The sequence below is a fragment of the Scyliorhinus torazame genome, chromosome 2, assembly GCF_047496885.1.
Source record: "Scyliorhinus torazame isolate Kashiwa2021f chromosome 2, sScyTor2.1, whole genome shotgun sequence".
NCBI lineage: Eukaryota > Metazoa > Chordata > Chondrichthyes > Carcharhiniformes > Scyliorhinidae > Scyliorhinus > Scyliorhinus torazame.
Genome location: NC_092708.1, coordinates 361,250,587 through 361,278,293, shown reverse-complemented (window position 1 = coordinate 361,278,293; position 27,707 = coordinate 361,250,587). Strand labels below are relative to the sequence as shown.

The 27,707-nt window shown below is 47.9% G+C and overlaps 1 protein-coding gene across 1 annotated transcript; it reads left to right on the top strand.

Annotated features, from left to right (window-relative positions):
* Positions 1-2: 2 nt before the first annotated feature.
* On the top strand, positions 3-27,326 carry LOC140404125 (uncharacterized). Its single transcript, XM_072492547.1, has 2 exons — positions 3-372; positions 26,914-27,326. Exons 1-2 carry the CDS (start codon positions 156-158, stop codon positions 27,033-27,035), a joined length of 339 nt encoding a protein of 112 aa, XP_072348648.1. The 5' UTR covers positions 3-155; the 3' UTR covers positions 27,036-27,326.
* The last annotated feature ends 381 nt before the right edge of the window (positions 27,327-27,707 follow it).

The following is a 27,707-nucleotide window of genomic DNA, read 5'->3' as shown; positions in this document are numbered from 1 at the left end:
CCTGTGTTAAAATAAACACACTGCCCGCTGAGAGCGGCACTGGGCACAACGCCTTCTTATTGTTACGTTCGTGTAACAAGCTGCTGCAGTTTCAGTGAATTGAGAGGTTGCTGCGCCGGCGGGGGGGAGGCAGCAGTGCGGGGGGAGGGAGACCGATGGCGGAGTCTGCCTCCGAGCTGTGCGGCGAGCTGGGCTACCGGAGCGGCGAGCGCCGGCGCTTCGCTGTCCGCTCGCCCTGCACCATCCCGGGCATCCTGAGCGGAGTGCGCCTCCTGCAGCAGCAGCTCCGCGGCCCCCTCACTCAGCTGGTCCTGCGGGAGAAGGAGCTGCAGCAGCGGCGGCCGGGGGAGCAGGAGGAGGCCAGCACTGCCGGTGAGTCTCGCTCCCTTCCTCCTCCCCCCCCCCCCCCTTGCCCTTCCTCACTGAGGACTCTGTTGGAGAATAACCCCCCCCCCCCCCCCCCCCCCCCCTCGCTGCTCGTGCTAATTCGTCCTTGTTCCATGTAGATCCCTCTCCCCAGGAACCCTACTAAAGTCTGCAGGCCCTTCATCTGATGGGTGCTGGTTCCATGTAGATCCCTCTCCCCAGGAACCCTACTAAAGTCTGCAGGCCCTTCATCTGATGGGTGCTGGGCCTTTTTTTCTTGCATTCAGGGAGAGCTTGATCTACCCAAGGGTTGGGGTATGAGGAATGCACCTGGGTGACCTTACACATGTCCTGCTCTCTCCCACCCAAGAGTTTTTGAATCAATCCTTCTCTCTCTCTTCTCCACCCCCCCCCCCCCAATTCCTTCACTCTTTTTGCTCCTTCCCTTTTAATTCTAGAGATGTTTTCAACCCACCCTCCCAGAACACGTAGGCTTACATTAACACTACAATGAAGTTACTGTGAAAAGCCCCTAGTCGCCACATTACGGCACATGTTCAGGTACACTGAGGGAGAATTCAGAATGTCCAATTCACCTAACAAGCACGTCTTTTGGGACTGTGGGAGGAAACCGGAGCACCCGGAGGAACCCCATGCAGACACAGGGAGAACATGGAGACCCGGCACTGACAGTGACCCAAGCCGAGAATCGGACCTGGAATCCTGGCGCTGTGAAGCCATAGTGCAAACCACTATGCTACCAATCTGAATTGCTCTCAATCCTTTCCCATCCCTCCTGTATTCTCTTCTCCTCCCCCAAACCCTGCACCTGTAGGTCAGAGTTCATAGTGTTGCCATCAGTGAAAGGATGGAGGGGAACAGCAGGGCACAGGTATTAGGTTAGTTGGCAGTGGCAACATGAGGACCAGCTTTTTCACGTGGGGAGTGGTTGGGGTCTGCAATGCGCTGCCTGAGAGAGTAGTTGAGGCAGCTTCAATCAAGGCTTCGAGAGAGAATTGGATTATTAAATGAGAAGAAAAAATGTACAGCGCTACAGGAATAAGGTGGCAGGATGGCACTACATGCTCCTTTGGGCAGCTAGCACTGACATGAAGGGACTAATGGGCTCCTGTGCTGTAACTATTTCATCATTCTGTATAGCATGCTCCAGTGCACTACTATCTGAAGTGTAGTGATTCTCATAATGTAGGTAAGGGGAGGCAGTGTGTAGTGATAATGTCACTGGACTAGTAATCCAGAGGCCCAGGGTAATGCCCTGGGGATGTGCCCAGTGATCCCCAAATCTCTGGCTCCTGCAGAGGAGGGACATGCCTGGCAGCTCGTTTACGTTCAGTTAGTAAGATCTGTAATATAATGCTCGTCTCAATAATGGTGACCTTGATAACTATAATCGATTGTCATTAAAAACCCTCTGGTTGGCGCTTGGAGGTGGGGCTGTTGGTGGACGAGGAGGTGAGCGAGCGGGTCCGAGGAAGTACAGAGAGGTACCTGGAGGCCAACGATAACGGGGAGGTCCGAGTGGGGATGGTATGGGAGGTGCCGAAGGCAGTGGTTAGGGGAGAGCTGATCTCCATTAGGGCCTACAAGGAGCGGGGGGAGAGGGAGAGGCTGGTGGGGGAGATGGTGAGGGTAGACAGGAGGTATGCGGAGGTGCACGAGGAAGGATTGTTGAAGAAGAGGAGCAGCCTCCAGGCCGAATTCGACCTGGTGACCACCAGGAAGGCGGAGGTGCAGTGGAGGAAGGCCCAGGGGGCGATTTAAGAGTACGGGGAAAAGGCAAGCCGGATGCTGGTGCACCAGCTTCGGAAGCGGGACGCAGCTAGGGAGATCGGGGGAGTTACGGACCGGGGAGAGATAGTGGTGCGGAGTGGGGTTGGCATCAATGGGGTCTTCAGCGACTTTTACGATCCAAGCCCCCACGGGAGGAGGGAGGGATGGACCGCTTCTTGGAGCAATTGAGGTTTCCGAAGGTGGAGGAGGGACTGATGGCGGGATTGGGGGCCCCGATTGGGCTGGAGGAGCTGACCAAAGGGATAGGAAGCATGCAGGTGGGGAAGGCACCGGGGCCGGACGGTTTCCCGGTCGAATTCTATAAAAAATATATGGACCTGTTGGGCCCGTTGCTAGTTAGGACCTTCAATGAGGCAAGGGGGGGGGGCTTTGCCCCCGATGATGTCCCGGGCACTGATCTCCTTGATCCTGAAGCGGGACAAGGATCCCCTGCAGTGTGGGTCTTACAGACCGATTTCCTTGCTCAATGTAGATGCCAAGGTGCTGGCGAAGGTCTTAGGATTGAGGATTGTGTGCCGCAGATCATCCATGAAGACCAGGCGGGGTTTGTGAAGGGGAGATGGTTGAATGCGAATGTGCGGAGGCTTTTGAACGTTATCATGATGCCAGCGAGGGAGGGGGAGGCGGAGATAGTGGTGGCGATGGACGCTGAGAAAGCCTTTGATAGGGTAGAGTGGGGGTACTGTGGGAGGTGCTGAAGAGGTTTGGGTTTGGGGAGGGGTTTGTCAGGTGGGTTAGGCTGTTGTATAATGTCCCGATGGCGAGTGTGGCCACAAATAGGAGGAGGTCCGAGTACTTTCAGTTGCACCGAGGGATGAGACAGGGGTGTCCCCTGTCACCCCTGCTCTTCGCACTGGCGATTGAACCCTTGGCTATGGCACTGAGGGAGTCGAGGAACTGGAGGGGGTTGGTGCGAGGTGGGGAGGAGCTTGGGTGTCGCTTAATGCGGATGACCTGCTGTTGTATGTGGCGGACCCGGTGGGAGGAATGCCAGAGGTAATGAGGATCCTTAGGGAATTTGGGGATTTTTCGGGGTACAAGCTCAACATGGGGAAGAGCGAGCTGTTCGTGGTTCACCCAGGGGACCAGGAGAGGGGGATTGGCGAGCTCCCACTAAAAAGGGCGGAGAGGAGCATCAGGTATTTGGGGGTCCAGGTGGCCAGGAGCTGGGGGGGCCCTGCATAGGCTTAATTTCACAAGGCTGATGGAGCAAATGGAGGACGAGTTCAAGAGGTGGGACGCGTTGCCGCTGTCCTTGGCGGGTAGGGTGCAGTCAGCCAAAATGGCGGTGCTCCCAAGGTTTTTGTTCCTGTTCCAGTGCCTCCCCGTATCTATCCCGAAGGCCTTTTTTAGGCGGGTCAACAGGAGTATAATGGGGTTTGTGTGGGCGCGAGGGACTCCGAGGGTGAGAAGGGTGTTCCTGGAGCGGAGTAGAGATAGGGGGGGCTGGCGCAGCCCAACCTCTGTGGGTACTACTGGGCCGCCAATGCGACGATGGTCGGTGATGGAGGGGGAGGGGGCTGCATGGAAGAGGCTGGAGACGGCGTCTTGTGTGGGTACGAGTCTGGGGGCGCTGGCAACGACGCCACTGCTGTTCCCTCCAAGGAGGTATACCACGAGCCCGGTGGTGGTGGCTGCCCTCAAAATCTGGGGGCAGTGGAGGCGGCACAGGGGGGGGACGTTGGGTCCTCGGTGTGGACCCCAATACGGGGGGAACCACCGGTTCGTCCCAGGGAGAACAGATGGAGGGTTTTCGGGTTGGCACAGGGCAGGGATACGAAGGTTGGGGGACCTGTTTGTGGACGGGAAGTTCGCAAGCCTGGGTGATCTGGAGGCGAAGTACGGGCTCCCCCCGGGAACACCTTCAGGTACTTACAGGTAAGGGCGTTTGCCAGACGGCAGGTGGTGGAATATCGGCGGCTGCTGCCACAAACAGAACAGGACAGGGTGCTCTCGGGGGGGGGGGGGGGGGGGGGGAGAGGAGGAGGAGGAGGAGGAGGAGGAGGAGGGGGTGGTGAGTGGAGAAGATCTCGGACACTTGCCAGGTGATGCAGGAGGAGGAGGAGGCCTCGGTGGTGGAGTTGAAAGGTAAGTGGGCGGAGGAGTTGGGAGAGGAGATCGAAGAGGGGACGTGGGCAGATGCCCTAGGGAGGGTGACCTCTTCCTCATCGTGCGCGAGGCTCAGCCTCATACAGTTTAAGGTGCTGCACAGGGCACACATGACCGGGACAAGGATGAGCAGGTTCTTTGGGGGTGAGGACAGGTGTGTTAGATGCTCGGGGAGCCCAGCAAATCAACCCATATGTTCTGGGCGTGCTCAGCGATGGAGGAATTTTGGAAGGGCGTAGCGAGGGTGGTAGGATCCAGGGTCAAACCGGGCTGGGGGCTCGCAATATTTGGGGCAGCAGAGGAGCCGGGAGTGTGACTGTGTTTTGTACTTAACCCCGTTGGGTTCCTTTTTCATTTTGTTATTGATATTTTATGAAAACTTTAATAAAATTTTTTTTTTTTTTAAACCTCTGGTTAAAGCGCTAATGCCCTTTTAAGGCAATCTCTCATCCTTGTGTGGTTTGGCCTACCTGTGACTCGAGCCCCCCAGTAATGTGGTTGACTCTTAACTGCCCTTTGAAATGGTCCAGCAAGCTACTCCGTTCATGGGGAAATTAGGGATGAGCATCAAATCTTGGCCCTGCCAACGGTGCTGAATGGAAAGAAAACGGTACAGAAACCAATTTTTAAATAGCAAGGGTGACACAAATTGCAAATGCGATACATGACCCGGATAATTCATCTTGCATGTTTGTTAAGCAGTAACTGTTGGGCAGGACTCCGGGACAACTCCTCCTGTCCTGTAAATGTGATCTTTTAGATTGCCCGCAGTTTGCTGCCTCATTCAAAAGATCACCTTCCATGCAACACAACATGTCTTTATGCTTCACTGAAGTGTCAGCATCTAGCTTCTCAGGTTTGAGTTTGGACCCATGACCTTCAGACTGTGGAGAAAGCGTGTTGCCACTGAGCCAAGGTAAACATCCTGTAGTACTTCTTGGGCATCTCCCTCAGACTCAACCCGTTCACCTGCGTTTTCTTTTAGAATCTGCCTCCCTTCAACTATATTTCTAACTTAGAAAAGTTCAAGCAAACTGTCTTTGTCCTCTATTGTAGGTAACAATTCTGAATCGAGGACGAGTAGGCCTCATGTCATTTCTTTAAGGCTGAGTTTGTTGCCAAGGGTATACATGTGACATCATTGCGAGTGACAGATTAGGCAGTGGCCAGGAGCAGAGATGCTTATCAAGCGGTTATTAAAGACAAGGAATTTTTTTAAAACCTCAACTTCTCCTGGTCGGTGAGGCAGCGAGAGCGGCATGGTAGCACAGTGGTTAGCCCTGTTGCTTCACAGCGACAGGCACCTGGGTTCGTTTCCCGGCTTGGGTCACTGTCTGTGCGGAGACCTGTGGCTGTGTGGGTTTACAGTGCTCCGGTTTCCTCCCACAAGTCCTGAAAGACGTGCTGTTGGGTGAATTGGACATTCTGAATTCTCCCTCTGTGTACCCGAACAGGCGCTGGAATGTGGCTACTAGGGGATTTTGACAGTAACTTCATTGCAGTGTTAATGTAAGCCTATTTGTGACAATAATAAAGAGTATTATCCAGGAGGAATGGAGCCAATGATCGTGGTGGAGAGGAAGGCGAGGCTTCTGAGTGACCCAGTGATGGCGGCAATTCCAGATGACAACCTCCACATCCCACGTTTGCACCTCCAGGGCTTCTCCCACTTGAATCGTGTTTGGAACATGAAGCCATTCACCCCGTTTCTGAGTCTTCAGCTGGCGAGCGATTGAACTAAGGTCTCCCTGTAGTTTCTGAATCTCCCACTCTGGAGCCTCTTCCCTTTAAACTGGGCCTGTCACCAGGAAGAAGCCCTGCAACTGGAAACTTGGAATATGGAGATTGTAGTCCCAAATTCCGTCCCACACTGGCTGAACCTCCCCTCCCTCCCTATCCCAATCCCCAGAATCTGCGGGGAGGCAGTACCTGGACTGCTCGCCCACTGCAGGGCTCAGCAACTGGGTGAATGGTTTCAGGATCCGAATAAGATCCAACTGGCAAATTACATTGTTTTTCTGTGCAAGGTATTTTGCAGCCAACTTGGTGTTGGCAGCAATGAGACTTGTGTTAAACCTTCCTCCTGCCTGGCACAGGAATGAAGAGGAGAACAGGGAAAGGGAATGGACTAAAATATACCGAAAAGGGAGGGAAGAGAAAGAAGCAAAGTGTAGTGTGTTAGGAAACTAGGGTATTTTTAAGAGATTTATATTTGTATGTGTAATAACCTGCACTGAGCACACAGGCCAAGGTTGATTGTTTTCCCCGTGTGGCTCGAGGAGTATGAGCTCCCCCGCTAACCACAGGGCTGATAACCATGTTGTTTAAAAGGTTGGCCAGTCAGGAACCGACGGACACAGAGAGAGAACCTGGTGAGGTATAACCGGGTCTTGTATAAACAGTCGTTCTTATAAATGCCTTTTGTTTGCTTGCCTTTATTAAAGTATGGATCAACATTAGACATAAGGTGTAGTTTTAGGTGGATTTAGTTTCTGCGCCTGGAAGGCAATTCAGGCTAGATAAAGGTGTTTGTATGTGTGGAGATTGATTTAAATTACAACTGGGATTCCATTGTCTTTAGAGTGGGCTAAGGTGTGAAAAATAAATAAACAAACAGGTGTTGCTTAGCAACAGGAACCCCCTTCCCATAAAGCGAAGTGCCTAAGGAAAAAATGGGTGACATAGTGGTTAGTACTGCTGCCTCACAGCGCCAGAGACCTCGGTTCTCTTGCAACCTTGGGTGACTGTGTGGAGTTTGCACTTTCTCCCCGATCTAGGCGACTTAAAACTGATGAAACTTTGGAGGAATATCGGGAAAGTAGGACAAATCTCAAACGCGCAATAAAGAGGGTTAAAAGGGGTCATGAAATATCTTTGGCTAACAGGGTTAAGGAAAATCCCAAAGCATTTTATTCGTATATAAGGAGCAAGAGGGTAACTGGAGGAAGGATTGGCCCACTCAAAGACAAAAGAGGGAATTTATGCGTGGAGTCGGAGGAACTGGGTGAGATTCTTAATGAGTACTTTGCATCGGTATTCACCAAGGAGAGGGACATGATGGATGTTGAGGTTAGGGATGGATGTTTAAATACTCGAGGTCAAGTCAGCATAAGGAAGGGGGAAGTTTTGGGTATTCTAAAAGGCATTAAGGTGGACAAGTCCCCAGATCTGGATGGGATGTATCCCAGGTTACTGAGGGAAGCAAGGGCCTTAACAGATATCTTTGCAGCATCCTTGAGCACGGGTGAGGTCCCGGAGGACTGGAGAATTGCTAATGTTGTCCCTTTGTTTAAGAAGGGTAGCAGGGATAATCCAGGGAATTATAGACCTGTGAGCTTGACGTCAGTGGTAGGCAAACTGTTGGAGAAGATACTGAGGGATAGGATCTATTCACATTTGGAAGAAAATAGACTTATCAGCGATAGACAGCATGGTTTTGTGCAGGGAAGGTCATGTCTTACAAACCTAATAGAATTCTTTGAGGAAGTGACAAAGTTAATTGATGAGGGAAGGGCTGTAGATGTCATATACATGGACTTCAGTAAGGTGTTTGATAAAGTTTCCCATGGCAGGTTGATGGAAAAAGTGAAGTCGCGTGGGGTTCAGGGTGTACTAGCTAGATGGATAAAGAACTGGCTGGGCAACAGGAGACAGAGAGTAGTGGTGGAAGGGAGTGTCTCAAAATGGAGAAGGGTGACTAGTGGTGTTCCACAGGGATCCGTGCTCGGACCACTGTTGTTTGTGATATACATAAATGATCTGGACGAAGGTATAGGTGGTCTGATTAGCAAGTTTGCAGATGATACTAAGATTGGTGGAGTTGCAGATAGCAAGGAGGACTGTCAGAGAATACAGCAAAATATAGATAGATTGGAGAGTTGGGCAGAGAAATGGCAGATGGAGTTCAATCCAGGCAAATGCGAGGTGATGCATTTTGGAAGATCTAATTCAAGAGCAGACTATACGGTCAATGGAAGAGTCCTGGGGAAAATTGATGTACAGAGAGATCTGGGAGTTCAGGTCCATTGTACCCTGAAGGTGGCAACGCAGGTCGATAGAGTGGTCAAGAAGGCATACAGCATGGTTGCCTTCATCGGACGGGGTATTGAGTGCAAGAGTCGGCAGGTCATGTTACAGTTGTATGGGACTTTGGTTAGGCCACATTTGGAATACTGCGTGCAATTCTGGTCGCCACATTACCAGAAGGATGTAGATGCTTTAGAGAGGGTGCAGAGGAGGTTCACCGCGACGTTGCCTGGTATGGAGGGTGCTAGCTATGAAGAAAGGTTGAGTAGATTAGGATTGTTTTCGTTGGAAAGATGGAGGTTGAGGGGGGACCTGATTGAGGTCAATAAAATTGAGAGGTATGGACAGGGTGGATAGCAACAAGCTTTTTCCAAGAGTGAGGGTGTCAATTACAAGGGGTCACGATTTCAAGTTGAGAGGGGGAAAGTTTAAGGGAGATGTGCGTGGAAAGTATTTTACGCAGAGGGTGGTGGGTGCCTGGAACGCTTTGCCAGCGGAGGTGATAAAGGCAGGCATGATAGCATCATTTAAGATACACCTTGACAGATATATGAACGGGCGGGGAACAGAGGGAAGTAGATCCTTGGAAAATAGGCGACAGGTTTAGATAAAGGATCTGGATCGGCGCAGGCTGGGAGGGCCGAAGGGCCTGTTCCTGTGCTGTAGTTTTCTTTGTTTTTGTTCTTTGTGTCTGCGTGGGTTTCTTCCAGGTGCGCTGGGTTCCTCCCACAGTCCAAAGATGTGCAGGTTAGATGGATTGGACAGGCTAAATTTCCCCCTAGTGTCCAGGTATGTGCAGGTTATGGGGATACGGGGATCGGCTGGGGAGTGGGCCTAGGTAGGATGCTCTTCCCAGACTCGATGGACCGAATGACCTGCACTGTAGGAATTCTACAGTTCTAAGTTATTGTCTAGATAACTAGGGAATTGGGATAGAAATAATTTCTTAAGGAGCCTGGCGTTAAATAGAACAGAGGAAACTGGGAACAAGAATAGATCACTGTTCAATAAAGGCATTGGACTATGAGAGGCCAGAAAGATATCTACAGTGGTGTTAAGTTGTGACACATTACTTGAACTAATCGAGTAAATCAGTGGCTGGATCTCCGAGTTTGTGTAGAAGCCTTTTTAAAAATAAATTTAGAGTACCCACTATTCCCGTACCAGCCTCCCCGAACAGGCGCCGGAATGTGGCGACTAGGGGCTTTTCACAGTAACTTCATTGAAGCCTACTCATGACAATAAGCGATTTTCATTCATTTCATTCATTTTTTTCAGATTAAGGGGCAATCTTTAATAATCTTTATTAGTGTCACAATTAGGCTCGCATTAACACTGCAATGCAGTTACTGTCAAAAGCCCCTAGTCGCCACATCCGGCGTCTGTTTGGGTACACTGTGGGAAAATTTAGAATGTCCAATTCAGCTATGAAGCACGTCTTCGGGACTTGTGGGAGGAAATCGGAGCATCCGGAGAAAACCCACGCAGACACTGAGAGAACGTGCATATTCCGCACAGACAGTGACCCAAGCCGGGAATCCGATCCGGGTCCCGACTGCTGTGAAACAACAGTGCTAACCACTGTGCTTTTGGGTGGCCAATCCACCTACCTGTACATCTTGGGTTTGTGGGGGTCAGAATCACACAGACACGGGGAGTGTGTGTAGAAGCCTTTAAGACAAAGAAATCCTGAAAGGTGAGGCAGCACGGTGGTGCAGTGGTTAGCACTGCTGCCTCACGTCGCAGAGGTCCCAGGTTCGATCCCGGCTATGGCACACTGTCCGTGAGGAGTTTGCACATTCTCCCTGTGTTTGCGTGATTTTGGCCGCGTTAAATTGCTCCTTCATTGGAAAAAATTAATTGGATATTCTTTAAAAAATGTTTAAAGAAATCCTGAAAGGGGTTACTGTAAAATCCTGGACTAGAATTACTGGGAAAAGTGGAGCAGAAGTTCTGTTCAAAAGAGTCATTTGGAAAATGAGGTCTGGATTTTGGAATGCAAACCGCCAAGGGGAAGTGTGGCTACTGACAATTGAAGGGGGGGGGGGTGGTGACTAGAACATCAATCATGACTATCTGCTCTGCACATGTGTTATTGGAACAATGTGAATTGATGATTCGTGATCAAAGTAGGAATTCTGGAATCTGAATTGGGGTTGGGAGTTGATTAGCATTGGGGTTGGGAATTGAGGTTTATGTTGACACTAGACATGTTCCCTTTCTAAAATGGGATTGTAGCATAAACAATAGGCAATTTATTATTGAAAACACTCTCCTAGACATTTAACTTCACTATGTAGCCATGTTTATTTGTGTATGTTCAAAATATTTTTAGATGTGCATTCGAAGCAGGGGGCTAGAAATCCAAAGATGTACACTGGGGAACATGAGCTGCTCTACTACCAATATTAACACATTTTCAGTATTTGAAATGCCTTTTGAACAAAATATAATCTAACTGTTGGCTGTTGTGATGAATGCTGTTAAAAGATTTTGAATTTGTCGACTGGATTTCCAATCGGCTGTTTTAATGATTTAACAATCAGGAGGACAAGACTGATTCATTTGGAAGCCAACCCTCCCTTCCCCAATATAAATATTCTACACGGGGAGAATGTGCAAACTCCACACAGACAGTGACCCAGAGCCGGGATCGAACCTGGGACCTCGGCGCCGTGAGGCAGCAGTGCTAACCACTGCGCCACCCTGCTGCCCTCCCTCGGGATCTTGCATGTTCCACTCAAGTCACCTCTTACACTTCTAAACTCCAGCAGATACAAGCCTAGCCTGTCCAACCTTTCCTCCTAAGACAACCTGGCCATCGTGAAAGCACCTAATATCTGCTTGCTTTGTCTTGCCATTTCTGATCTGCTGCCCCTCTAACTATCATAGTAAGTAGAGTGTTAAAGGTGAATAATTCTGGTTACTTTGCCTATAAACCGTGTACAGAAGAATTAAACGTATTCTTGACTTTTGTAACTAAATGAATTGTTGAAAACATTTGTAGCTTTATAAAGCTACAAGTCACGCTTTGCATTTTATCAAGCAGTATTTTTTATAAAATATTGCAGATGTTTATACTTTGTCGCTTTAATTGTTAACATGCAGTTCCCTTTTTGCTCGTCACTAGAACGAGTACTCAGTAAGTGCTTACAGTCAGTCTTTCTTTTTGGAGGACGCAGAATCCCAAGACGAGTGCACTGTTGGCAATACTCCAGCATGAAGTATAAGTTGCCCTTTGAGTATCATTTTAAAATCACTGATTAAATACACTGAGCAGGCATCGGTTATCAGAAGTGGCTGTTTTACTTTCTGTCAGGTCCTGACTGGAAGCACAATTCATTTAATCTAATAACTCCCAAACTAGCACATTTTAAACTATGGGACTGGAGAACAAAGCAGCCTTTTGCCAGCACCAATAAACGATGATGGCTGAAAATCGGAGTGGTTTGATCAGTTAAAACCTTTGTTCGTGACCATAGAGTACAGAATTACCTTTTGCATCCTCAAAATAAATCCTTTTATATAGAACTAGGAGCAGGAGTAGGCCATCTGGCCCCTCGAGCCTGCTCCGCCATTCAATGAGATTGTGATCTTTTGTGGACTCAGCTCCACTTTCCGGCCCGAACACCTTAACCCTTAATCCCTTTATTCTTCAAAAAACTATCTATCTTTATCTTAAAAACATTTAATGAAGAAGCCTCTACTGCTTCACTGGGCAAAGAATTCCATAGATTCACAACCCTTTGGGTGACGAAGTTCCTCCTAAACTCTGTCCTGAATCTACTTCCCCTTATTTTGAGGCTATTCCCCCTAGTTCTGCTTTCACCCGCCAGTGGAAACAACCTGCCCACATCTATCCTATCTATTCCCTTCATAATTTTATATGTTTCTATAAGATTCCCCCCTCATCCTTCTAAATTCCAACGAGTACAGTCCCAGTCTACTCAACCTCTCCTCGTAATCCAACCCCCTCAACCGGGATTAACCTAGTGAATCTCCTCTGCACACCCTCCAGTTCCAGTACGTCCTTTCTCAAGTAAGGAGACCAAAACTAAACACAATACTCCAGGTGTGGTCTCACTAACACCTTATACAATTGCAGCATAACCTCCCTAGTCTTAAACTCCATCCCTCTAGCAATGAAGGACAAAATTCCATTTGCCTTCTTAATCACCTGATGCACCTGTAAATCAACTTTTTGCGACTCATGCACTAGCACACCCAGGTCTCTCTGCACAACAGCATGTTTTAATATTTTATCATAGAAATAATAATCCCTTTTGCTGTTATTCCTACCAAAATGGATAACCTCACATTTGTCAACATTGTATTCCATCTGCCAGACCCTAGCCCATTCACTTAGCCTATCCAAGTCCCTCTGCAGACTTCCAGTATCCTCTGCACTTTTTGCTTTACCACTCATCTTAGTGTAATCTGCAAACTTGGACACATTGCCCTTGGTCCCTAACTCCAAATCATCTATGTAAATTGTGGGCCCAACACTGATCCCTGAGGGACACCACTAGCTACTGATTGCCAACCAGAGAAACACCCATTAATCCCCACTCTTTGCTTTCTATTAATTAACCAATCCTCTATCCATGCTACTACTTTCCCCTTAATGCCATGCATCTTTATCTTATGCAGCAACCTTTTGTGTGGCACCTTGTCAAAGGATTTCTGGAAATCCATATATACCATATCCATTGGCTCCCCGTTATCTACCGCACTGGTAATGTCCTCAAAGAATTCCACTAAATTAGTTAGGCACGACCTGACCTTTATGAACCCATGCTGCGTCTGCCCAATGGGACAATTTCCACCCAGATGCCTCGCTATTTCTTCCTCGATGATAGATTCCAGCATCTTCCCTACTACCGAAGTTAAGCTCACTGACCTATAATTACCTGCTTTGTGCCTACCTCCTTTTTAAAACAGTAGTGTCACGTTTGCTAATTTCCAATCCGCCGGGACCACCCCAGAACCTAGTGAATTTTGGTGAATTATCACTAGTGCATTTGCAATTTCCCTAGCCATCTCTTTTAGCACTCTGGAATGCATTCCATCAGGGCCAGGAGACTTGTCTACCTTTCACCCCATTAGCTTGCCCATCACTACCTCCTTAGTGATAACAATCCTCTCAAGGTCCTCACCTGTCATAGCCTCATTTCCATCAGTCACTGGCATGTTATTTGTGTCTTCCACTGTGAAGACCGACCCAAAAAACTTGTTCAGTTCCTCCGCCATTTCCTCTTCTCCCATTATTAAATCTCCCTTCTCATCCTCTAAAGGACCAATATTTACCGTAGCCATTCTTTTTTGTTTTATATATTTGTAGAAACTTTTACTATCTGTTTTTATATTCTGAGCAAGTTTACTCTCATAATCTATCTTACTCTTCTTTATAGCTTTTTTAGTAGCTTTCTGTTACCCTCTAAAGATTTCCCAGTCCTCTAGTCTCCCACTAATCTTTGCCACTTTGTCTGCTTTTTCCTTCATTTTGATACTCTCCCTTATTTCCTTAGATATCCACGGTCGATTTTCCCTCTTTCTACCGTCCTTCCTTTTTGTTGGTACAAACCTTTGCTGAGCACTGTGAAAAATCGCTTGGAAGGTTCTCCACTGTTCCTCAACTGTTTCACCATCAAGTCTTTGCTCCCAGTCTACCTTAGTCCACTTCTCTCATCCCATTGTAATCAATATAAAACACAAATATTGAATGCTCGACTGACATGCACTTACTGAGTACTTTCTCTCGTGACGAGCAAAACGGAAAGGAAATTACATGTTACCAATTAAAATAAAGTGTAAATGTCTGCAATATTTTGGTTTTAAGTTTAAATTTTAAAGTTTAAATAAGTTTTAAGTTAAAAATGGACAATTGCAAATGCTGGAAATCTGAAATGAAATGAACCAAACTGGAAGAATACAGCTGGTCAGTCAGCACTTGTCAAGGCTCAGGATAAATTATTTTGTTCCCAGTTTAATTCCTCCTAATTGGCCTGGGATTTTTAAATGTGGTTTGCCTTTCCCAGGAGAGGATATGGCTTCCAGTGGGTGAGGAGTGTTAATGTTGTGATGCCTACAACTGTGTGGGACTGTCGAGAGGGACCATAGTATGTCTTTGCATTTTTGCACGTTTTTGAGTGTGTGAGCCTTCATCTAATGAATATTTCCAGTAAATTCTGTCTTTAAATTTCAAGTTTTCTTTGTATCCCAAAATCTCCTGGTCAATTTTTACACAATTCTGTCTAAAATTATTCCCTTCCCATTCTTTGTCGAGTGATCTTCATCCTATTTTGACCTGTTGCAATGGATGTTATCCCCCACATCCATAAATAGAAGGCATCGCTTTAAATTTGGATTTGATCCCATTTTGTGTGGCTTTGTGCGGGGTGCCTGCACTAATGTACAACTAGTGGGAGCAGCAAGTGAACATATGTGAGCGTGATGTTACGCTAAGGAAAATGTACTGGTATCTAACATGCACACCATCGACAAAGGAAAATGTTCTCAATGACAAGTGATGCATGTGGGGGTACTAGTTTTAGCCGTCTGTGGATAAAGCTCATGACTGTTGAGCTCTATCCAAGTGCAATTTGGTGTATATAATGCTACAGAGACGAGATTGAGACTTTTTCTTTCATGGCTTAGCAGCATTGGCAGTAAGTAGTTGTACTTGGTGATCCAGAAGTGTAGATGATTTTGTAAAGGAAAGCATAAAGGAATTGAGGTTGAGGCAACTCTCTTTAGTATATTTAATGATGGCAATGGGTCAACTTCATTTAAAAGTAAGGTAGGTCAATTAGGCTATTACTCAGGAGATGTTGTGACATATAAAATATTCCTAAGCATTGGCAGCGCAGAAACCGGCCATTCAGCACGACAGGTCCCTGTCTGTGTTTATATTTCTCACAATCTTCTTCCCACTCCATCAATGTGTCAAGAGACATAGTATCTCTCTGCCCTGCCTTTCACAAAGGCACGCCCTGTTCTATTGTCCCCCTCCTTGTCTCGATGTGAGGCATGGGTAGTGTTGAGGAGAAAGTTTTCAAGGTTAGGGAATCGCCTAGGTTTGCAAAATTGCTCTGAGTGGGTGGGTTACAGGACAGCAGTAGGAAAGCAATACAAAATGGCGAGTGGAGCTCCAGATCCTGATGTCTGCTTTTGTAGTTGTGTCCCTGCTCCCCTATAGCAATGTTTACCCACTAATAGCTGGTTATTCCCATTGCCTCCCTATCCCTTCCACTCCCTATGTAGGCCCCTACTACTTTCTATTCGACATCAGGGGCGAAATTCTCCCCAAACGGCGCGATGTCCGCCGACTGGCGCCAAAAACGGCGCCAATCAGACGGGCATCGCGCCGGCCCAAAGGTGCCAACATTGAGGGGCTAGACCGGCGCCGGAGGGATTTCCGCCTCGCCAGCTGGTGGAAATGGCGATTGGTGCCCCGCCAGCTGGCGCGGAAATGCGGCGCATGCGCGGGAGCGTCAGCGGCCGCTGAAAGTTTCCCGCGCATGCGCAGTGGGGAGAGTCTCTTCCGCCTCCGCCATGGTGGAGACCGTGGCGGAGGCAGAGGGGAAAGAGTGCCCCCAAGGCACAGGCCCGCCCGCGGATCAGTGGGCCCCGATCACGGGCCAGGCCACCGCGTGGGGGCACCCCAGGGGGTCAGATCGCCCCCCTCCCCCCCCCCCCCCCCCCCCCAGGACCCCGGCGCCCGCCCACGCCGCCTGGTCCCGCCGGTAAATACCAGCTTTGATTTACGCCGGCGGGACAGGCAATTTCTGGGCGGGACTTCGGCCCATTTGGGCCGGAGAATTGAGCGGGGGGTCCCGCCAACCGGCGCGGCCCGATTCCCGGCCCATCTCCGGTACCGGAGACTTGGGCGGGGGCGGGATTCACAGCGGCCAACGGCCATTCTCCGACCCGGCGGGGGGTCGGAGAATGACGCCCCAGTTTAGCTGACACACACAAAGAAAAGAATGTTGCTGTCGGTGAAGCATCTGATACTTTGTGAGGCTGGGCCTACCTTGGGCAACGTTCACCCTGGCCAATTGCAGTAGTGTCCTGCTATAATTTTGGAAACCATATGCAGGGCCTTCCTGGAAAGAAGGACTATGTTGATCCAAATGGATATCATCATTCATATTGATATAATGATCTTCTGGCCATGTTTCCATGGGTGTCGGTCACTCATGTTTTGCTTATCCAGATGGTCAGTCTTGACGTGTGACATTAAGTGGTTGCGGACTATTTTCTTTGGGGACTTGGTGGGATGGGAGGTTGAGCTTGATCCTATCCTCACCTTGCATCCATACTGCTTTGCAAGGAGTCAAATTTCCGGATGAAACCAAGGGACTCCTATTGCTATCCCAGCTAGCATTTGCTAACTCCCCACAGACTGCGGAAAGAAATGGCAATCTGAAACTTGATAAATGCATATATGGAGAATTAGTTTAATGAAGGCTCAATGAAGGTTTATTTATCAATCTCATTTCAACTTAGTCCAGATGTAAGATTAGAGCTCAGTAATGAATGGGTAGGTGCGGCAGCTTCTGCAAGACACGGTGACCTAGTGGTGTATTTATAGCAATCCAGCAGCTTTCACTCGCCCTTTTCTGGTGTTGACCCACAATTGGCTAAACTTAAATTTCTCAATTTAGGACTTCTTAAATTGTTAATTTAGTACCATAAAGGTCATGTGACCCGATCACCCAATGGGAAATGGGTGTGTGGATCTTAGTGCAGAACTTGGGCTTTTGCAGCCAGTTGTGATCCTAGTGCTGAGATTGAAGAGATTGAATATAGTGCTCTGTATCTAGTGTAATTTTATAGTAAACCGGTCGTCGTTAGTTAGCTAACTGGTGGTCGCCCATTATTGCATTTCCCATATTGCCAACAAGGAAAACAACAGCGGCTCAAATTGTAACAAAGAAAGAATTGTGAAGGAAAGTTTGGTTGCAAGAGTTAAAGAACCAGTCCGATTGAGTCCAGCCTGTACAAGGGGGAAAAATAGTCATGCCTCCCTTTGGAAAATTAGAAGCCTTCAATGCTGCTACAGAAGACTGGGTACAGCACGTGGAGCATTCAGAATATTTTTTCCATGGTAATGAAATCAAGGGAGAGGATAAGAAGGAAGTTATATTGCTGACTGCATGTGGGACCCAGACCTAGAACTTGATCCAATGTTTAACGTCCCCGGATGTTCTGCAGAGCTCATTGAACTAGCAAAGGGGCATTACCACCCTAAGCCCTCAGTAATATTACAAAGGTACAAATCTAACTCCCTGGGGAAAGGTCCCGTAGGGAAGACCATTACACCCTTCATAGCAAGATTAAGACAAATCGTGGAGCATTGCCAGTGTTGAATGACATGTTAAGGGAGCGATTGGTATGTGGTGTTAATGAGGCAGCTATATAGAGAAAATTGTTAGCTGAATCAGAGTTAGCTTTTGAAAAGGCGCTGGAAATGGCGTTGGAGAGCTCCGAGAAGGGTGCCTGGGAGCTGCAAAGCGCATAGAGCGACGAGGACGACCAGTTAGGGAGGGAAGCTGTGAGCAGCAGTGGCACCAGGAGTGAAGGCGCTGGTTTAAGTAGAGAGAATAATGCAGAAGCCGGAAGAGCCACAAATTATTGAAGATTTGAACAATAGAGTGCTCTCGGTGCGGGGAATAACTGAGTTCTATCGATGTGGGGGAAGTCATTCCCCTGAAATGTGCAGATTTAGAGAAGCAGAGTGCTTAGTGTGTGGAAGAAAAAGACATTTGAGGCACAAGTGTAAAAACAAGCAGAGTCTGCCTAGTCTCAGCAGTGTAAATAATTCAGCCCAGTGATTAGTATGGAGGACTAGCCAGCGGGTGAACAGAATGTTTTGTCGCTGAATAATGTGTAAGCAGGCATGGTAGTCCCCATCAGAGTGGTGTTAGTAAAGGGCCAGCCACTGAAAATGGAAGTGGACACAGGCCGTCAATTACTGTTGTGAGAGAACAGACTTACTGGTATCTCCCAAGAAGGGTTTCAACCTCTTGGGTAAGTACTGCAGCTAGACTGACTACACATACTGGACAGGCCATAAAAATAGTCACGGTGACCATAACTCTAGAGTTACAGACAGTAGTCTGCATAGCTACCATTGGCAGTGGTGTTGTACCAAGGACTAAGTATAATGGGGCATGACTGGCTCCAAGAGAACAAGTTGAATTGGCTGGAATTTTTTTATATGAAAGAAGAGCACGTGCACGAAAAAGGATGTGTTCCAGGAGAATTGGTAAAGATCAAAGGATTGCAAGCAAAATTCCATGTGGACCCGGAAGCCACCTCGAGAATTTATGGAGCGAAATCTGTGTCCTACACATTAGAGAAGGTAGAGACCAAAATAAAATGATTGGAAAACTTGGGTATCAAACGGCCCGTACAATTTAGAGTGGGCAGCACCCATTGGGCCAGTAGTCAAACCAGATAAGACCTTCCATATCCGCAAAAATTACAATCTGACGGTAAATCAGACTGTGAAACTAGATGGGTAAATCCCCAAATAGAGGATCTATATGCCAAGTTTGCTGTGAGTTTGACATATATCAAGTTGAATATGAACTACGCTTACCAACAGTTAGAACTGGATGTGCAGGACTTCCGGGTGCGGCGATGACCAGCTAAGTCGCACGTTTCGGCAGCTCCCGGTGGAACGGACTTTTGGGCTCTTAATAATAGCCCCAACGGCAATTTTAACGGCTAGAAGCACTGTGCGGTAAACCAGAAGGGAATCCCCCCTGGAAACGGATGGAAAAAGGAGAGGGAAGTGGCCAGATTGCAGTGGATCCTTTGGAGCAGCGGCAAGGAAGGCAAGCAAGAACCAAGATGGCGACGGAAGGTGGCAGTTTAATATGGGGCCCTGAACAACAAGAGTTTTTGAAATGTTGCATGGAAGAACTTAAAAAGGAAATGAAGGAGCTGTTGGCCCCAATATTACAGGCGATCGAAGGGCTAAAGGATGAGCAAAAGACCCAGGAGCGGGAGCTTCAGGTCGTGAAGGCAAAGGCTGCCGAGAACGAGGACGATATACAGGGCCTGGTGGTGAAGACGGAGATGCACGAGGCACACCATAAACGATGTGTGGAAAGACTGGAGGTGCTGGAGAATAACGCGAGGAGGAATAATTTAAGGATTCTTGGTCTTCCTGAAGGTGCAGAAGGAGCAGACGTCGGGGCATATGTGAGCACGATGCTGCACTCGTTAATGGGAGCGGAGGCCCCGGCGGGTCCGCTGGAGGTGGAGGGAGCATACCGAGTGATGGCGCGAGGACCGAGAGCAGGATAAATTCCTCGAGCCATAGTGGTGAGATTCCTCTGTTTTAAGGACAAAGAGATGGTCCTTAGATGGGCAAAGAAAACTCTGAGCAGTAGGTGGGAGAATGCGATGATCCGCGTATATCAAGACTGGAGTGCGGAGGTGGCGAGAAGGAGGGCGAGCTTTAATCGGGCCAAGGCGGTGCTTCACAAAAAGAAGATAAAATTTGGAATGCTGCAACCGGCAAGACTGTGGGTCACATATCAAGGGAGGCACCACTACTTTGAGACGGCGGATGAGGCGTGGACTTTTATTGTGAAAGAAAAACTGGAATAAGCGGGTTATTAAAAAAGAACGTTTGAAACAAAGTGGTGGGGCGAGTATGGGGGGGGAAAAAAAGGGGGGGAAAGATGAGTTTTATGTTATTAATCCTGCGATGCGGTAACTTTTCTCTCTTCCACAGGTGGTGGTGGAGGGAGGAAGGGAGGTGGAGGAGATGGGGTGTTGGCCATGGGGGGGCGGGGCCAAAAGGGAAGCGCGGGCTTTGTTCCCGCGCTATGATAATCATGGCGGGAATAGGGAAGCAGGAAGGAGGGGGCGTCGCATGGTGCGAGCCGAGGTCACGGGGGGAAGCCGAGATCGGCCAGAGTTTGCTGACTTCTGGGAGCAACATGGGGGGTGTAACTACGCTAGTGGGGGATCTAGCAGGGGGGGTGGGAGGGGGGAGCTACTGGGTTGCTGCTGCTGGGGAGAGCGGGGAGCCGGAATGGGGTGGGGTGGGCGGGGGGGCACCGCCTGGGAACCGGGTGAGGAGCTGGAAAAAGGGGATGGCTAATCGACAAGGGGGGGGGGTAAAAAGCCCCCCAACCCGGTTGATCACGTGGAATGTGAGAGGGCTGAACGGGCCGATAAAGAGGGCACGAGTACTCGCACACCTTAAGAAACTTAAGGCAGACGTGGTTATGTTACAAGAGACGCACTTGAAACTTATAGACCAGGTTAGACTACGTAAAAGATGGGTGGGGCAGGTGTTTCATTCAGGGCTAGATGCGAAAAACAGGGGGGTGGCTATACTGGTGGGGAAGCGGGTTATGTTTGAGGCAAAGACCATAGTGGCGGATAGCGGGGGCAGATACGTGATGGTGAGTGGCAAATTACAGGGGGAGGCGGTGGTCTTGGTAAACGTATATGCCCCGAACTGGGATGATGCCAACTTTATGAGGCGCATGCTAGGAAGCATCCCGGACCTAGAGGTGGGAAAGTTGGTAATGGGGGAGATTTTAATACGGTGCTGGAGCCAGGGCTGGACAGGTCGAGATCCAGGACTGGAAGGAGGCCGGCTGCAGCCAAGGTGCTTAAAGATTTTATGGAGCAGATGGGAGGAGTAGACCCGTGGAGATTTAGTAGACCTAGGAGTAAGGAGTTTTCGTTTTTCTCCTATGTCCACAAAGTTTATTCGCGAATAGACTTTTTTGTTTTGGGAAGGGCGTTGATCCCGAAGGTGAGGGGGACGGAGTATACGGCTATAGCCATTTCGGATCACGCTCCACATTGGGTAGACTTGGAGATAGGGGAGGAAACAGAAGGGCGTCCACCCTGGAGAATGGACATGGGACTAATGGCAGATGAAGGGGTGTTTCTCAATGATAACGGGGAGGTCCAGGTGGGAGTGGTCTGGGAGGCGCTGAAGGCAGTGGTTAGAGGGGAGCTGATATCAATAAGGGCACATAAAGGAAAGCAGGAGAGTAGGGAACGGGAGCGGTTGCTGCAAGAACTTCTGAGGGTGGACAGGCAATATGCGGAGGCACCGGAGGAGGGACTGTACAGGGAAAGGCAAAGGTTACACGTAGAATTTGACTTGCTGACAACGGGTACTGCAGAAGCACAGTGGAGGAAGGCACAGGGTGTACAGTATGAGTATGGGGAGAAGGCGAGCAGGTTGCTGGCCCATCAATTGAGGAAAAGGGGAGCAGCGAGGGAAATAGGGGGAGTGAGGGATGAGGAAGGAGAGATAGAGCGGGGAGCGGAGAGAGTGAATGGAGTGTTCAAGGCATTCTATAAAAGATTATACGAAGCTCGGCCCCTGGATGGGAAGGAGAGAATGATGTGCTTCCTGGACCGGCTGGAATTTCCTAAGGTGGAGGAGCAGGAGAGGGTGGGACTGGGAGCACAGATCGAGATAGAGGAAGTAGTGAAAGGAATTAGGAGTATGCAGGCGGGGAAGGCTCCGGGACCGGATGGATTTCCAGTCGAATTTTATAGGAAATATGTCGACTTGCTTGCCCCGATACTGATGAGAACCTTTAATGAGGCGAAGGAAAGGGGACAGCTGCCCCCGACTATGTCGGAGGCAACGATATCGCTTCTCCTAAAGAAGGAAAAAGACCCGCTGCAATGCGGGTCCTACAGGCCCATTTCCCTCCTGAATGTGGACGCTAAGATTCTGGCCAAGGTAATGGCAATGAGGATGGAGGATTGTGTCCCGGGGGTAGTCCATGAGGACCAAACTGGGTTTGTGAAGGGGAGACAGCTGAATACGAATATACGGAGGCTGCTAGGGGTAATGATGATGTCCCCACCAGAGGGGGAAGCAGAGATAGTGGTGGCGATGGATGCCGAGAAAGCATTTGATTGAGTGGAGTGGGATTATTTGTGGGAGGTGTTGAGGAGATTTGGCTTCGGAGATGAGTATATTAGATGGGTACAGCTGCTGTATAGGGCCCCGATAGCGAGCGTGGTCACGAATGGACGGGGGTCTGCGTATTTTCGGCTCCATAGAGGATCGAAGCAGGGATGTCCTCTGTCTCCATTATTGTTTGCACTGGCGATTGAGCCCCTGGCAATAGCATTGAGGGGTTCCAGGAAGTGGAGGGGAGTACTCAGGGGAGGAGAGGAACACCGGGTATCTCTTTACGCGGACGATTTATTGGTGTATGTGGCAGACCCGGCGGAGGGGATGCCAGAGATAATGCGGATACTTGGGGAGTTTGGAGAATTTTCAGGATATAAGCTGAACATGGGGAAAAGTGAGCTGTTTGTGGTGCATCCAGGGGAGCAGAGCAGAGAAATAGAGGACTTACCGTTGAGGAAGGTAACAAGGGACTTTCGCTACTTGGGGATCCAGATAGCCAAGAATTGGGGTACATTGCATAGGTTAAACTTAACGCGGTTGGTGGAACAGATGGAGGAGGACTTCAAGAGATGGGACATGGTATCCCTGTCACTGGCAGGGAGGGTGCAGGCAGTTAAAATGGTAGTCCTCCCGAGATTCCTCTTTGTGTTTCAGTGCCTCCCGGGGGTGATCACGAAGGCTTTTTTCAAAAGGATTGAGAAGAGTATCATGAGTTTTGTGTGGGCCGGGAAGACCCCGAGAGTGAGGAAGGGATTTTTGCAGCGTAGTGGGGATAGGGGGGGGGCTGGCGCTACCGAGTCTGAGTGAGTACTACTGGGCCGCCAACATCTCAATGGTATGTAAGTGGATGGGAGAAGAGGAGGGAGCGGCGTGGAAGAGATTGGAGAAGGCGTCCTGTCGGGGGACTTGCCTACAAGCCATGGTGACGGCGCCGTTGCCGTTCTCACCGAAGAAATACACCACAAGCCCGGTGGTGGTGGCTACTCTGAAAATTTGGGGGCAATGGAGACCGCATAGGGGAAAGACGGGAGCCTCGGTGTGGTCCCCGATAAGAAATAATCATAGGTTTGCCCCGGAGGATCCAGAGGGATTCTCGGGGATGTTAATATATAAGTATAATATGTACAGGTTGTTGTTATAGATAATTGTATATTGGACTGTTAAAACATATTTTTGGAGAATATTTATCTGGGACAAGGCAGTTGCCATTTAGTTTTGTTTTTGTTTATATATTATTTATTTCTTGTTTATAAAACTGGCCATTGTTATTTATATTGTTATATTAATGTGTAAAGGATACACAATGTACTGTGATGGTTGGCCAAAAATTTTCAATAAAATATTTTTTTTTAAAAAGAACTGGATGTGCATTAAGAGGATATGTCAGCATAAATACTCAAACAGGGTTATACTATATACACGTCTGCGATTTTGGGGTTTCATTCATTTGCCCTATCTTTCAGTGAACTATGGAGAGTTTTCAGTAGGGTTTGCTCAGGGTAGTTTATTTGGACGTGTTTCAATTACTGGATCCACTGAAGAACAACATCTGACCAATTTGGATGAAGTTTTGAAGAAATTTCAGAAGGTGGGAATACGTTTAAGAAGTGCACCTTCCAAGAAACGAAGGTGTTTTTTTTCTTGGTTATTGGGTGGATGCTCAGGGTTACACCCCATGGAGGACAAAGTGAAAGCATTTAAGCAGGCACTGGCCCTCGGAGCACCTCCGAACTCTGATCTTTCTTGGGGATTGTCAACTATTATGGGCAGTTCCGCCCAAATCTATCGATACTGCTAGCACCGTTGCATGTGCGATTTAAAGAAGTGCCAGATATGGGTTGGAAAGCACCCCAGAAAGAGACTCTTAACCAAATTAAATGGGCACTTCAGTCTTCATGCTTATTGGTACATTCCAACTCCGATGCATCACCGTATAGGGTCGGGGCTGTGCTATCCCATACCACGGAGGACGGGTCTGAGAGACCCATGGGTACGTATCAGGAACCCTAATGGATGTGGAAAGAAGGCCTGGCTATTAATAATAATAATCTTTATTAGTGTCACTACTAGGCTAACATTAACACTGCAGTAAAGTTATTGTAAAAATCCCCTAGTCGCCTGTTCGGGTACACTGAGGGAGAATTCAGAATGTCCAATACACCTAACAGCATGTCTTTCGGGACTTGTGGGAGCACACGGAGAAAATCCACAGAATCAAGAAGTTTCATCAATAGATATACAGAAGGCATTTTACTTTCATTGCAGGCCACAAGCCACTTGGAGGGCTCTTCAAAGAAAACGATACAATTCCACCAATTGCTCTGTTCTTATCGGCCTATGAAACATCAGCCAGGGGCTTACAATGGCCATTGCAGACTTGTATCGCCTTGCGTTACCAGAAAGCACACCACGGCCTCTAGTAGATTGTAATGACCTTAAATTTTCTGAACTTTTTTGCTGCGCTGTCACAGGTAATTACGTACTGGACTAATGGAGACTATTGTTATTGAAGATTAAACATATGATACTGCATGGATAGTGGAATGAGAAAGCTTCAGAGGAGATGAAGCCTTATCAGCTCAAGAAAGATGTGTTTAGTGTTCGGATGGTATCATCCTTCAGGGAACAAGACTGATCTTCCCCATACCAGGAAGAGAATTACTGCTTTAAGAATGGGCGCCCATTCAGGCATGTCAAAGATGAAAGTGGTAATGGGAAGCTATGTTTGGTGTCTGGCATCGATGTGACCAATGCCAGTTACACCAGACGTTGCCTGCTGCACCTTCCTTGTATCTGTAGGAATGGCCGGGTCGGCCATGGTTGAGAGTTTGCATGGAGAATGTTGGCCCATTCATGGGCATTCTTTTTTGCTAGTGGACACCCATCCAAATGGATGGAGATATTTGAAATGAAGTCCACAACTTCCTGCACCACAGTTGACAAATGGCACCAATTCTTACCACCCACAGTGTAGGAGTACTTGTCGCGGACAATGGACTGGCGTTTGCAAGTGCAAAATCCCAGCAGTTCCTGACATTTAATGGAATAAAGTGCATTTGGACTGTACCATATCACCCCTCTTCAAATGGGTTGGCTGAACACGCAATTCAGACGTTCCAGGCTGGTCTCCAGAAGCAATCGCCTGCGTCACTAAGAACCAAGATAGCACGGTTCCTGCTAGTCTGCAGAACCACCCCGCATAGCACGACTGGCAAAGCTTCAGCTGAGCTGTTGATGGGTCAATTGGAAACCAGGTTGAGCCTGGCAGTTCCAGGTTTGGTGGGGAGCAGGGCAGAGTTGACAGAAAAGGAACAATGATTCGACAAATGTGGAAAGAGCATTGAGATAGATGATCCAGTTTTTGTAAAGAATCTTGGAAGTGGACCAAGTTGGTTCTCCGGAGGTTGTGGTGGCTAAGACTGGGCCACCTGTCCTATGAAAGTGCAGGACAAGTTTTTGAAGAAACAGATCAGTTTTGGAAATTGGGGCCCTCCCAAGGGCCAGTGTTACTGCCCGATCCCGTTGTGCCAGCAATTAGTATTATTGTTTGTCCAAGGAATGAAGGGCTGGGACCACAACAGGTTCCGAAGCTACCTCAACCAGTTGAGCCAACCGAACCCAGAGAAAGAAGAAGTCCTGACACTGAGTTTCTGATAAACTGTAATTAAAAATTGTTCATTATTGTACTGTGTAATAAGGCACTTGCAGGGGGAGGGATGTAGGGGCTGTACATCGGAAAGATCATGTGACCCGATCACCCAATGGGGAATGAGCTCGGGGATCTTGGTGCAGAACTTGGGCTTTTGCAGACAGTTGTGATCCTAGTGCTGAGAATGAAGACATTGATTTATGGTGCTCTGTATATAGTGTGAATTTATAATAAACCCATCATTGTTAGTTAGCTAACTGGTGGTCGCCATTACTACAATTCGTAATAAAAGCAATGCTGGAAATGCTGAACTGACCCGCCAACATCACTGAAAAGAGACAAGTGAAAAGAGACGAGATAGTGCTTCAAGTTGATGATCCTTCATCAAAACAGAGTTTAAAAATTACACTTTGTTTTTTTCGGTGGCACAGTGGTTATCACTGCTGCCTCATGGCGCCGAAGACCCAGGTTCGATCCCGGCCACGGGTCACTGTCCACGTGGAGTTTGCACGTTCTCCATGTGTCTGCGTGGGTCTCGCCCCCACAAAGATGGGCCACGCTAAATTGCCCCTTAGTTGGAAAAAAAATAATTGGGTACTGTAAATTTATTTTTGTAAATGACACTTTTTGAAAACTATTTACACCTCTTGGGTTTAGCCCCCTTTTGTTTCTTGACCCATTACTGCCCCCTGTTGGCTGACAGTATCATCCACTTTTGTCACTTATTCTTTTCCCTCCTGCCTTCCACCTATTTTCCTATCCCTTTTTTCAGTTCTTTTCTGCGTTTGTTTAAAAATCTGTTAAGATTGCAAACATTTTCAGTTCTGATTTTTCTTTAATTCGGTCTAAATCATTAACTTCATTTCTCTCGTCGCCGTTGCCTGAACTGCGTTTTTCCATTGTCACATTTCCAGCGGTCACAATATTTTGCTGTTGTTTTGTTCTGCTTTGTTGGAACCTGGATCCTGTTCGCTAGATGTGCATTTATAAAACATGATTTGCTACATTTCTTTTAAAATCTTTCAATCAGGTGAATATGGCGATGATGATGATGAAGATGTCGCCGATGATGAAGACGACAGTGAAGATGAACTAGCTAATAAAGGAGATGGAAATGCCCCTCCAGCAAAAAAGACTCGGAATCAATGTTGATGTACCATCTGAAACTGTCTGACTGCTCGTGTTTGAGGTGCTGCAATGATGACGTGGCTTCCTAAAGGACTCTCACCAGTTTAATTAAGACTTTTTATATATGCATTTAAAAGGCTACTATACTTTTTCTACAACATAAAGATTTTTTTAAAGCATACAAGTTTTTGAAAACCTAGCATTTATTTAATTCCAATGGAGACCACAATAAAAAGTTAAATTCCACCATTTTCTGTGTCTCAGAGAAACGGTAAATAAATATCTAAGATTAGCATCTACAGATCTTACTGAAAATCATGTCCTTCAATGTGTCTGTGGGAATGGCAGTGACTGAATGATTTGAGTGTTTTGGGACGTTAAGGCATTGCATATAAGCCTACGATTTACCAATGTGCTACCATCGGGAGACCTTTAACGTTCGCATCGTGAGGCCCAGAGGATTGCTGTTAGTTTGGCTGTGCTATGAAGAAAAGGTAATAGGAATTAAGCCGAATTACAAACACTCAAGTCCAATATTTTTCATCTTTCTTGCTCTTGTGAAGCTATCAACTCAACGCCAACTTTAGCATAGGCCCAGATCTGAAAAGATTGAGTAAATATATGAAGCAACTCCAGCTAACCACTGTTGATGCTCTGTGCCAAATAATCCCTTCGAATTCAGATAGTCATAGTTTT